Genomic DNA, 14,484 nt, shown 5'->3' with positions numbered 1-14,484 from the left:
CCTAAAATAATTGTAATCTATCGAAACAACATTTCTGATTATCCCGATGGATAATAACTGATTGAAAAAGCTACTTGAATTAAGTTTCCTTTTTATAACATTTTTCTTGGGCAATAAAATTATTTAAATAAATAAGAAGCTATCCTTTTGTTGTCATTACAATTATTTTTCTATATTAACTGTATTTTCGGTCACCGGAAAAATTAAAATTATCACAATGTTTTCGTTTTCTCGAGTATTTGAATTCACGAGCTTTGTGATCTATAAATGGAGGTAGTAAACAGGTAGGACCACGGCCCTCTCTCATGAGAGGCGACTGTTTAATTAATCCACAAGTAGATAATATAATAAATTCTCAGCCCGCAATAAAACACATTAATAGCCTTTAATGAATTGGCCTCGCTAACAGGTAGTAGATGTTTCCAAAATGTTTCAAATATCTCCACGGAATACCTATAAAAATAACAATTATGTCGTTGAAGAAGCAACGCGACGGTATGTTGACTTTTGAGACAGCATTAAAACTTTGCATTTAATAGTCACCCAAATATTTAGGTCAGATACCTTAAATTCTTTTTTTGTCATATAGCGGCACCTTCTGTTTTTTCTTTTTTTTTCATACACTTTTTATAATAATTTACGAGACACATTTATCTACTGTAATCTTGTATTGGTCACATCCAATGCAATTTCAAATATGTTAAATTTTTAAACGTTTATCTGCACTTTAAAAAATGATTCTCATAATTTTGAAGCAAATGGTTGGTGCTATAGAACTTCTATAAGTTATACTTACCTGAGAACTACAAACCTAGAGAGTAATCCTTTTATAAAAATAAGTTTATATATATTTAGGACATATTCTTCTATATCAGATTGTCTATTTTATTTTTATTCTTATTAAAATTTGTATAGTAGCTAGTAATGGCTTGATTTGTTTTTATTAATTAAATCTGTCTACAAATGACAATAAAAAATAAATTATTAGTTTTAATCGCTTACATAAAGTAATCCTTATTATTTTTTAAGAACATTAACTAACATAAAATTTTAAAGTTTTGCTTTAAAATTCTAGTAAAACTTTAAATTTGTATGTGTTCGAAATGCGAAATAATAAAAAAAAATTAAAAACGGTCTGAAGCACGAGTATATTAACTGTAAAAGCTGCCATACATCAGCAACAGTTACTAATGATAAAAAAATCCTACAGTACCATCTCTAACCATTTTTCTAGTCATTTGTGTTACCGGCTCGACTCAAAGGGACGGCGTGTCGCGCTACTCAAATAATTAGAGTCGATACCGCCACTGGCTCAATCGAATTAAACCACATAAAAATTGCCGAGAGCACGCACTGCCTACAAAAACATACACTATTACTCCTGTGATATATTTATAGCTCAGTGTATACTCGATAATCATTTATAGGTTCTCGTTACCATTAAAGACATACAGAATTCAAAAAATTATAATCTGAAACGACAGTAACCGGATTTTGTCGCGAAATGCGTTTGATATTTCATATTGACGTCTTTATTCTAAATCGTTTTTGGTTCAAAAGAAGGGTCTTCATCGTAATGGATACTTGATGCGTCTTCAATACTATAAAGTTCATTGACCACACCCAGGTGCCTGACAGTAAATATAATTTAGTTATCAATAACCAGAAAAGATTCCTTTCCGTTGATGTTAGTTAACACTATTGAACTGACCTTTCATAATAGAGTCTACATTACATTCGATTTCAATAACCACAATCAAGTTAATTTGACTATATATATAATTGAAACTTGACAGCTGTCCAGTATTTTGATAACTGGATCAGATATTTGTATATAGTGTATAATAACATTAATACAAATATATTTTATTTCGCAAAAACAAAACAAACAACTGGCAAATTTAATATTTATATTCACTTGTAATATCACTATACTTATTTGAAAACAAATATAGTGCTAAAATTAGACGATGAGATACTACACTACATAGATACATAACATTTAAAATGTTTAAATAAAGAATTCCAAGTCTCTATACGAAGACAAAGTGTCTGCAAGTAGATTTTATTATACAAGAAGCTAAATATATGTACATCTGTAGCAAAAAAGAACTCCCGAAATTAGTTTGATTCGGTACGCATACAAAAAAACAATAAAGTATCCTTTTTTGGTAGTCGTGTAAAAATATTACAGCAGTAATTAATATTCGTAATGCAAATCTGATAGAGTATGCAGGAGAACCTCTCAGTACCTAGCGGTCACATGTCATCCACTTGTTTCGTTTTAATGAATGTGTATTCAAAAAACAGCTTCACCGCCGGTGGTCTGGAACTGTCACGGGCCTTGATGAGAACGATCCCGTCGTTATGCAACCGAACTGAATTAGATCACATAGGAAACACTAGTAGAAAATGATATTGCACGAGTCTATCTGCATACGTGCATGATGAAATAATTTTGCTTTCTGTATTTGACTGACTTATTATCTTACAACCAACTTTAAAGAGAAAGAAATTTACTACGTCTATCTTTTTTTGCGTACCCCGCGATATATAATTTGGAATCCATTTTTATGATTCTATTTGTAATCGCAAGGAACTAGAAATTAGTATGAAAGCAATACAAATATTGAGAAGTCGATGTTTTGTGGACCAAACTCTAAAGTTTGTGGCAATTCGGGCCATGAAATGATATCGAAATCAGTCTTTGTCAATGCTGACGATTTTAATGTTAGCTTTTTTCACGTATTAATAAAATATTAAAAATATTTGATTCTATATTCGAAAAAGTTTTCAATATCGTTGTTAATCATACACAAGTAGATAAGAAGGGCAATAAATAAATGTAATTGGAGACTTACCATATACTACTCGTAGTTAGCTTTACAAAATGATATGTCAATAAAGTAAAAATAAAAAGGTTATAAAATCAACTAAGATAAACTCAAGTAAAGAGATCTATCATTAATAGATGTGTAAGTTTACATACAAATACTAACATAAAAATGTATGTATGCAAATTACAATTTTCATTTGATTCGAAGCAATCAATTCGTTCGATACATTTCCAGTAGCCAATCTTCCCTTCACGGTAGATGTATTAAAACTGTGTAATTTATTCACTAATAATATTGAACCACAATGCTGAACAATCTAGAGTATTTACAGCGGGGTACTTAAATCGTATTAAACGTTAACGTGTTGGTATGGCCAAGTATTCATTACAGCCAGAACCGCCCAGGAGCTTGGTCATTCGCGATGAAATGCCCGATTATAAAGCGGAATCAGATACGAGGTAATCGTAGTGCAAGCCTTTCCGCAATCACGCAATCATATAAAATATCTGAGCTGCTTCATGTAGCCTTAAGGCGGCTTGAACAAGCAATACTTCCAGTCGTACTACTTTTGAAGTAGATTGAGAATAAGTTTTGTTGGAGGTTTGCGCTCTCAGATGATATATATGTATATATATATCATATATAGTAGTATTTTGATAATTAAAGTTCTAATTCTTTGAGTTTTTGGTTCAGTCTAGTTGACTGAATGAAAGTTACACTAATATACATTTTCAGCTTGTTTGCAAACATATATCGGTTATAAACACATAATGTTTCTAAATAAATATTTAGAAATACTATATATGTAAATCCATATATTAAATTGTAACAAAAAACAAAAATAATCTTTCTCAGGATGAGATATATAATAAATAATTATAACAGATGTACTAGTCATCAAGCTAACTACATTAATGATTAAACCCACTTATTAATCTAATTTTGGTAGAATAAAATAAATGAGTATTTTCGGAAAGAAAAGACATAGCATACCATAATTTACGAGTATATCTGATTATAAAATCTAATATAAATCTGCTACTACTTTTTTAAATTATTTAGAAATATTCTCATATTACTAATCACAGCTACTATCTTGATTAACTACTTTATAATCATGGAACGATCGAGCCACATTTATCTGATGCTAACGAACCGATTAATTGATCATCATAGATAAATCCATTCACAAACAAGTAACATTACAAAAATATCTGATTAAAAGTAATTTGTTAATGATAACTCCCAAAAAGTTATCGCTTAATAGTTAACTACGTTGCTCATTTTCATTTATAACTGTCTATTTTGTATTTAAAATTTGATAAAAACCCTCACATTTAACAAAGTATTTAGATACCGAAAAAGATATCCTAATTTAAAATCCAGTTTCCTTTATCTTTTCCTTTTCAAACATAGATAATATAATCTACTAAATACTCTTCGAATCTAAATAGAACAACAAAAAATATATTGAAATATTAGTTGAAATTCAAAGTTAAAGTTTTGTAATGGAGCAATGACTAAAAACAAGACGAAGAAGCAAAATAATATGCTGATAATGGAAATTCCGACTATAAGAATATTTATAATTGAAAAAAGGGATTTGATATTACTTAATAATACTTAGAAATATCAATGTCATTGACATTCAAATTTTAAGTGAGGTCAATAGCTCGGGGGTTTATTTCAACCGCATAATTTTTCTCACCAATTTTCTATTCGAATGAGCAAATCGAAGTATAGCACGAGTCAATGGTAGTGAACTGAGACATTATGGTATTATCGATCGTTAACCTTACTGTGTAATTGATTCAAAAACCAATCTTTCTTTTCAAACAAATTTTGTTTTTATAATATTGTTCAAATTCTAAAACAATTTAAATCATTATTTTTGCAATTTACAAGGTTAACTCTTTTGTTGAAACTGACCGTATGGTACCGGCATAGAGGCCACTCCTTCCTTTGGAGAGGTGACTAAATGCACTTATTTGTAGATGGATGGGGAGCAGCGTCCCTCTTAAAACATCTCTAAAAGCGTAATTGCAGTTGTCAACCCGCATGCCGAGCGTGACCACTACTGACAAAAACCCCCCTTATGGGGAAGGCTTATGTTCAAAAGTGAACAGTTAACAGCTGAAATAATGATGAAATGATGATTTCTTTGTTGGTCCTATATTAGCTTTGTCACAATCTTAAATCAGCAATAATTAGTAGTCTTGTAATAATCCTATTCCTATTATAAATATGAAAGTTTGTGAGGATGGATAAATATCTGTTACTTTTTTGAGCAATAATAACTACCGAATGGATTTGAAGAATGGAATTGAATGAAATTTGTTACACGAATAAGTTATATATATCCTAATTTAAAACAGGATATTTTATATAATGATTAATTCGAGTCAGATCATACCGAAATATAGTTAGTAATCAAATAAACATTGGAGATAAGTAGCCAAGCATTTATCGAAAGATAAGTAAAAAAGAAATTAAACTAAACGCTACAAAGTATAATGAAGGTTGGTTCTTTGAAAGTTAGTGTAGTAATCAGGGGTTGGGAATGAGATAAGGTGCGTAGTTCCGGCATTGAAAGAACCACCACGGCAACTTCTTGCCTCCTTTTGGTAATTGGATGAAATTTATGATGCTTTATAATGCAATATCCGTACATTTATGAACCATTAGTAGCTTACTCCTTTAATCTTATGCTTTATAGCACAAATTATACACAAATCATTCGATGGTACGTTAACAAAATTAAAAATAAAAACACAAATCATAACGTCGTTAACATTGCAGTCGTGGGGTTGCAAAATTCGATTAGATATACATTTACACCTGTATTTCTAGCATGATCATATACTTTTACAAAAATTTCAAATATATTAATATCTTAAAGTATTTGTAAAAGTATTTTCAAATTCAAATTTCGTATTAGATAATTCATTATTGCGAAGTGTTGAACAAAAATCTTCTTACATTTTTTTAGTAGATAATAAAACATCAGTGATTGGATAAAATATGTAATAAAGTAAGACTGGTGGCCGAATATCTTAATTACCAAATGGAGTGTATCCAATCGTAATGGTTATAATTGTCGTTAGGGTAAAAGTGTCAGCAAGATGGTAAACCATAGAGAATTAGGTTTAGAGAATAATCAGAGATTTAGAGGCAGTAGCTTAATGGGCGGTGGTTGCATAACGAATGAGACAATCAGAACTAGTCGTGTGGACGTCACGGAACCAATCAATGATACAACTAATGTAATTTTGTAACAGAACCTGTTTTCAGTTCCTGTCTTTACTAATCTTTTCTTAACAAAATTATATATTTAATTTATTAATTATAATAGCATAGCGAAGTAATCCTAATAAGATGTCTATTTAGATTGTTTAAATTAAAGCATTTAGCGTTCCATTGTTTTTGCCTATCCTAATAGAAGACAGACGTGACAGATATATGTATGTATGTATGCACATCTATTTAGGATAAGTCTGTATGTACCTGGTGTATATTTGTTTATTTATCAAATTCTTCTATATTTATACATACATATAATACAATACAATACAATCAATACATAAAGTATCCTATAGGTATGTTAAGTTGGGATATAAATTTGTTCTACCAAATTTCATTCAAATCCATTTAGTTCGTTTTACATGACAAAGTAATAAACATCTATTCTTACGAATTTTCGCATTTAGAATAGCAATAGTAGGACGATAAAGAATTTTAAAGACAAAATTTAGTTTATTCCTATAAAAAAGAATTCGTAAAATTGGGCAATAAAGAATGAAGTAATAAAGTCTATATATATATAAGTATTTTGGTTTATGGATGAAATGGTACGAAATAACAGATTAACTGATCTACCGTAAAGAAATGTTAATAGTACATGAGATTGGAACAGAAATTATTCTGATAGTCTCGTGCCGTGCGGTAGCCGATACAGAGATCAATGTAATGACGGTGACGAATCAAATAACCTGCGGCCTATGGTCATTAATATAATGGATTTATAGCAACAGAAATATCTGAGTACACCACTCTATATGATTTTAATACTTTTTAATACATAGTAAGGAATTGTAATCCATTTGTTCATTGCATTGCATAAATGAAGGTTGGGCCTGAATCCGTGTCAGGACATTTGGAGAACATAATAAAGTGGTAGGTTTTTAGCACAAAAAAAAATGGATTCAAAAGGAATTGTCAAAATAAGTGTCACTAGTAGCTAAAAATAGTTCTATAATAGGTTTTGGTTTAGGTTAGGTTAGGTACTGTCAAAAGATTCTTTTTTTTATTAGACTTTTTAAATGATAAGTTTATCAAAAATAAATAAACCTATGTGACTCTACCTATTTAGACCGTTTATGAATATGTAAAAATATTATTTTATGTTATTATATTATTAGATAAGTTTTAATTTATACCATTACTTGCAATTTATTTGAAATAGTGAATCAATTTCTCATAAACGTTACCATACTCGCCGTACAGTACGTAACTGAAATGGTAGCAGTCACGCATATTCCGCGATTAATTCAAACCTATCATGGAATTATTACACGCATTATATACTTACAAAATAATGTTTGCTGCTATATTAGCTTTTATAAATATGACCATAGTGATTATATTCCTAAGTTTAGAAGCTACGATAAAATCTATATATCCTCGAGAAGATTATTATTAAAAATATTTAATTCGATAATTAAGTACAGTCCAATATGACTGTGTGAAATGATATAATTAAACTCATAAAGTGTTTGCTTTATAAGTTTAATAAATATATTTTTTTATTATTGACGTGGTATAAACATAAGAAACAAAATAATTAGCAGCTTTTCGTGAAAGTATTCTACTAGTGGAATTGGTTTAATAAATAGTAATATTTAAGGAAAATGTTTCTCAATTAATAGATACTAACATTATAAACTTTAATTTGTATATGCATAAATATATTTTTAATATATCTTTTTTATTATTATTTACTTTTTTAACTGTGATTAATTATTTTTAGCAATAAGTACTCATATCATTGAGTTAATGGATCTAAATGGCACAGGATTGTAACTTTAGGTAGTCTCTTAGAATCTCTATATTTACTAGTGGGCAGCGAAAAACTGATATGACGATTATAATTATTAAAAATAAAATATTACGGTTACCGCTTTATCATACAGCAAGCCATGCAATAAATGCACCCCTAATGCTTTGAAAACAAAAAAATATAGATAGATAGATAGATAGATACTCTTTATTGTTTCCTCCAAAAGATTACAATAGTAAACTTATTATAAATATAAATAATTACAAGAAATAATCACAATGAGAAAACAATGGGCGACCTTATCGCTAAGAGCGATCTCTTCCAGGCAACCTTTGGATGGAGAGGAGTAATTATAAACAGTTTGGTGGGAGGCACGATGAAAAATTTTGTTAGTTCTAAATATGGGAGATGTGATACATATAATAATATAAATATTATCCCTACTCATTATTATATTTATATACATACATATACATATATATATATATATACATACACACATATACACATATACATATATACACATATATACATACCATACACATACAAATACATATACATACATGGACATAAACGCCTACACAAATACATAAAAATATATAAATACTGTTCACGAAAAGTATGCAAGTAATAAGTATGCTAACCAGACATATAAACACATTAAGAAGATGACAACTTGCTCAAATAATAGTTCTTCAGTTTTGTTTTAAAACCAGCCGTACATTTTATATTTCGTAAGGAAACTGGTAAAGCATTCCAAAGCCGTACAGCTTGCACCGTAAATGATTTGTCATAAAAATTAGAGAAATGTACCGGAATCTTCAGCTGAAGGCCCCCAGAAGACCTAAGATTAAAAGAATTGACGGTATGCAAGAATTCAAACCGCTCCTTCAGATAGTGAGGGGAAGAAGAGTTGAAAAGGGCATTGTGGAGCAGTGAAAGAATATGAGTATTCCGGCGAAAACGAATAGGAAGCCACTTGAGCTTAGTGCGAAACTCGGAAATGTGATCATATTTTCTAAGACCGAAAATAAACCTGATAAAAACATTTTGAAGACGCTCAAGTTTGTTAAGCTGGTCTTCCGTAAGATCCAGATAACAAGTATCGGCATAATCAAGAATTGGAAGTAAAAGAGATTGGGATAGCGCAATTTTGGTAGCAGTAGGAAGGAAATTACGCAGTCTACGAAGTGAGCATACAGATCCGAAAACTTTCCTGCTGACAGATTCTATTTGTGGCCGCCAAGTAAGGGAACTATCTATAATTATACCTAGATCTTTCACTGATGCACTGAAGGGGATAGCCACATTACCAAAATTTATAGGTGCCAGTGTTGAATGATCGACCTTTTGTATTAACTTAGAACTACCTACTAGAACTGCCTGAGACTTGGAAGGATTTATTTTCAGTCCAAAAGCCTTACTCCAATCACTTATATGTTTAAGATCCTTGTTTGTTAAAGCGATAGCATCCTTTAAATTATCTATAGAGGCCTGAGTATAAATTTGTAAATCGTCTGCATATAGATGGTAGAGAGAAGTTAGTTGGTCAGATATTGAGTCAATAAGAACTGAAAAAAGGAGAGGAGACAAGACGCCACCTTGCGGAACGCCAGCAAACGTATCGCACCAAGATGAATATGTATCACCTATTCGTACTCGCTGCCGACGTCCAAACAAGTAGTCACGAATCCATTCAACTACAGGCGGAGATACGTTAAGAGAGCGTAACAGTTCTAGCAGGATATCAAAGTCAACGGTATTGAACGCATTGCTAAAATCTAGGAGCGTGAGAATGGTCAGTTGGCCGTGTTCCATACCCGATCGAATATCATCAGTAATCTTGACTAGTGCTGTTACTGTGCTATGACCGGGTCGGTAGCCAGACTGATAAGGGTTCAATAGGTTGTTTTCAGTAAAAAATTTTGTCAATTGAGTATGAATAAGGCGTTCAAGCACTTTAGAAAGGAATGGTAGGATTGAGATAGGTCGCAAATCACAGAAAGAATGAGGATTGTTCTTTTTTGGAATGGGGATAATTTGTGCTTCTTTCCAACACTTTGGAAAGGTACAAGTTTCAATGGAGCGGTTTAGGATAAAGCAAATTATAGACAATATTTCATCAAGAATCGGAATGATCATCTTACGACTGATGCAATCGCTACCTACTGCATCAGACGTTATAGAAATAATGCTCTTCTTAACGTCACACTCTGTAAATTGATTAAAAACAAATGGTGAATAGTCTGGAGTTGGAAGCGAGGAAAGATCTGATAATGTTTTAGTTTTATTATTAACATCAATAACAGGAGATGTTGAAAAGTGCTGGTTAAGAGAGTTAACATCTAAATTAGAAGATATGCTATCCTGATGGATCTTGCCAACTCCTAATGACTTGAGAAATTTCCAAACTTTACCGGGATCACGCTCTGAGATCGAGTCATGAATGTAGCGTCGTTGTGCATCCCTACACACTCTATTGCAGCGATTCCGATGTTTGAGATACTTAGCCTTATTTTCAACACTGGGACGATACTTGTAACGAGCTTTTGCGGCATCCCTTCCATGCATCAATGTCCTAATTTTATCATTAATCCATGGGGCAGGTGCGTGCTTAATTTTGATAGCTTTGATGGGTGCATGCACATCATATAATTGAGTAATCAATTTGTTAAATTGTACAACCTGTTCATCCACGGACATTGCCTCTCTAACAGGTGTCCAATCTATTGCTTTCGCATCATTGCGCAGTCCCTCCACGTTCATACTGCCAAAACTACGCTGGAAAAGAGTTTTGCGTTTTGCTTTTGGGGGACGAATTTTGTAAGATAGATAAATCAAATCATGATAAGAAAAGGAGTCCGCTGCACACTGACCATGCTTCACAACATTTTGTGGGGATGAGATTATAATTAAATCGAGAAGTGAAGGTGTAGCATTGGGAAAATGGTGTGTCGCAGATAACGGGAGTATATTTAAATTGCAAGCTTTTACAGTTGAAATAAGAGTGGAAGCACGTGTATCATTCTTTAGGAGACAAGTATTAAAATCGCCCATTATGATTGTGTGATTATAGGAAGGAGTAAGATTTTCAAGAATTTTTTCAAAGGACGAGAAATAATCAATGCGCATGGAAGGACTATAGTAGACTCCGAGTAGTAATTTTGTATGGGAGAGGGAGATTTCAATAAAAAGATGTTCACCAGCATTGTTTGGAGGTGGCTGTGCAGATATATTGACCACAGAGTAAGTAAATTGAGTACGAAGGTAAATAGCTACACCACCACCACCACTGCTAGTTCGATCATTTCGAATAAGTTGAAACCCCGGGAGGGAATAAGAAGTACAAGAGAGGCATGGTTTTAACCAAGATTCGGAGACTAATATAGCGTGGATGTTGTGTTGATCAAGAGTAGTAATCATATCAGAGTAATGTGCCGGAATACTTTGGGCGTTAATGTGGATAATGTTGAAATTGTTAGCTAGATCTGTGAACAGCCCAGCCAAAGAATCCGATAGACATGGCAAACTGGAGAAACTGTTGTTGGTGTTACAGGATGAATCGTGTGTAGAAACAGAGAAGTAGTCATCATTATCCGAGTCCGCGTCACTACTGCAAAACAGATTGAGCATACTTTTAAAAAAAAAATCCTAAAAAATAGTATACAATACAAAAATATAAATAAATAAATATAATAATATATATATATATATATATATATATATATAAATATAATAATATATATATATATATATATATATATACAAAATTTAAAATATTGTGAATATTATGAGTACGTCAAGTACATTAGTACTCCACCTGCCGGTTGTTAGGAAAGAAAACTAATAATTACAATTTCACTTAATGACCTGTACCTAGATTCGGTGAGTGAGTCCGTTAATACTTAGGGGTATCTATCCGTTTAAAAATTAAGAAAAAATTAATAAAATAAAAGAAAGTAACAATAATATAGTAACTGTACAATCACATTTTCAGCAACTATAACTTAGAGAAACGGACAGAAAATAAATTATAACAGCTACAGCTGTATTTGCGTGGACGATTCGATTTATAGGTTAGAAATAATAATTATTATAAGAGTACTATAAAATGAAAAACAAAACCAATATCTATATATATACACATACACACACATATATATATATATATATATATATATATATATATACACACACATACATGCATACACATACACACATACATACATATACATATACACATACATACATACAGTATAAAAAAAAATAACATGGCATTCTTCATACTATTACATAGTTAATAATTAAAAATTAAAATATATATACATATATACACACACACAAACATATATACATATATATACACATACACATATATACACATATATATACATACATACATATATATACACATACATATACACACATATATACACATACATATATACACATACACACACATATATACATACATACACACACATACATACACACACACATACATACGCATATACACACATACATAAACATATATATATATAGTACTCGGCATTTCCTTCTAAGCTTGTCAATCAATGTCGATATCGTCTGTGCCGATATAATAATGAGCATAAATAAGTAAATGTAAATAAGCGATTTATCTATTCAAAATTTAAAGACAGACTATACAATTTTTTACGAGTTTCACAATATATTATCTGTGCATAAATTGTAAAGTTATATATCTAAGATAATAAGATATTATCTGATAGCTGACAATTGACATTTATAGATTCAGAATATGTAAGGTAGAATAAGATAATCAACTTACCTTATTTAAAAAATTTAAATCACGGGGTACCCCCTTTTTTTATATAAGTCTGTGCCATCACTGCTTAATTATTAATAGTAAATAGTGGGTAAAAGTATATGATTACTGATTATTATATTATTACTGATTATTTGATTGAAATAAATAAAAAAAAATGGGTAATGCTATTAATGTAAGGACTACAAACTCACTCACCGACCCGCAAAAATGAAATATCTCTTATTAACACTTATTTCCTGGTTGCTTGAACTCGTTTCGTTCTGCTGACGCCGATATCTGTTTTTGCCGCAACTGGAACTGGTTTTTGGGGTTCTGGTACCACAATCCTACCCAGTTCAGCCATGCTACTGATACGGTGCCGCACTCCGTCGGATCCAAGGACGTGAATGAACCCATCACGCGTCCAACACTTTCTGACACCAAAGCGTTGTCTGGCCGCTATAAATGTATCATGCCTAGTTTTTGTCAAAAACTCAGATAAGGAAATATTGGTGCCTTTCAATTTTGTTTTATTGGACCAGATCCTGTCGCGAATATTGATATCACGAAATTTCACCAAAAGTGGACGTGCTTTCTTACTAGTTGTTATACGTCCCATCCTGTGACACCGGCTAATATGTTCCGTTGAAAACTCCAATTTCATTTGATCACCAACAACACCACATACCAACGAGACGACGTCCTCTTGATCACTCTCTGAGACGCCATGAAGCAACAAAATTTTCCGTCGGCTACGCATTTCCTGCAAATCAACTTCCTTAGCCAGCAAGTCAACTTGGTGTTGCAAAGACTGCAGACTCTCCAGTGTCATCTGTTTAAAGACAGCGAAGTCAGAAGCGATGTTCGCTGCCCCGGGGCTCGAAAGGGTTGCCTTCTGTAGTCGTCCCTCGAACTCCTGCATCCTTTTGGTGAATTCCTCTCTGGTTTCTTGTAAGCTCAGGTTTTCCATCGGCATTCTTGTAATTATAGTAGAAGTAAAAGCGAAAGTTTTATCCGGCAAGTGAAGTGTGTTGTTTATAGCTTAGATAATTTCATAAAGTTACAATTTTGAGGTCTTAATCTATTTTTAAAGCAAAATTTAACTTGGAGCAGTTTTGAATAGTGTTCGCGCAACTACCTCCAACCGGAAAAAAAAAAAAAAATATATATATATATACAATTATCAAGAATAATTTATAATTCAATACAAACATAAAAGTAATAACTTTTATATTTGTATTGAATTATTGAATTTTTTTTGTTAGATTAGTATAAAATTAATGCAATGCTTTGCGGTGCATAAAAGCCTAGTTAAATCTATTTTTATTATTAACGCTTCCGTTTAAAAAGAAGGAAAACATCGATATGTCTTTATAATTGACCAATTAAATAGATAAACTACATTTATACCTTTGCTACGTAGAAGTGCCGGGCAAAATATCTCTTGCATCCTCTGATACATTTCACATTGGCACTGATATATAGCACATAATAAGATTATACATATTCAGTTATTGAAAAAAATAAGTTATGACAACTACCTATTCTAATCTCTAAACAATTTATTCCGAGTAATATTACAAATGTGAATAATTTTTGCGTCTTAACAACTCAACCAATAGTCTTGAAATTTAGATAGTGACTTGGAATAGAGACTATTTCTTATTTGAGTTATTCGAACAAAGTCACAACAGATGTTCATAAAAATAAGTAAAATAATCTCTTCTAATTTGTTTATAAATATTGTCATATAAAATGGAAAGAAGTGGAAGACAACGTAATGTTTATGAACTAGTACTAGT

General features: G+C 31.5%; 1 protein-coding gene across 1 annotated transcript; it reads right to left on the bottom strand.

Annotated features, from left to right (window-relative positions):
* Positions 1-12,445: 12,445 nt before the first annotated feature.
* Positions 12,446-14,110, bottom strand: LOC128202350 (uncharacterized). The gene has a single exon (XM_052902397.1). The coding sequence runs from the start codon at positions 13,656-13,658 to the stop codon at positions 12,933-12,935; it is 726 nt and encodes a 241-aa protein (XP_052758357.1). The 5' UTR covers positions 13,659-14,110; the 3' UTR covers positions 12,446-12,932.
* Between the last annotated feature and the right edge of the window lie 374 nt (positions 14,111-14,484).

The sequence above is a fragment of the Galleria mellonella genome, unplaced genomic scaffold (genome assembly GCF_026898425.1).
Source record: "Galleria mellonella isolate WM207_F2 unplaced genomic scaffold, CSIRO_AGI_GalMel_v1 utg90, whole genome shotgun sequence".
NCBI lineage: Eukaryota > Metazoa > Arthropoda > Insecta > Lepidoptera > Pyralidae > Galleria > Galleria mellonella.
The sequence above is the reverse complement of the archived record's forward strand: the minus strand, read 5'-3'. Positions and strand labels throughout refer to the sequence as shown.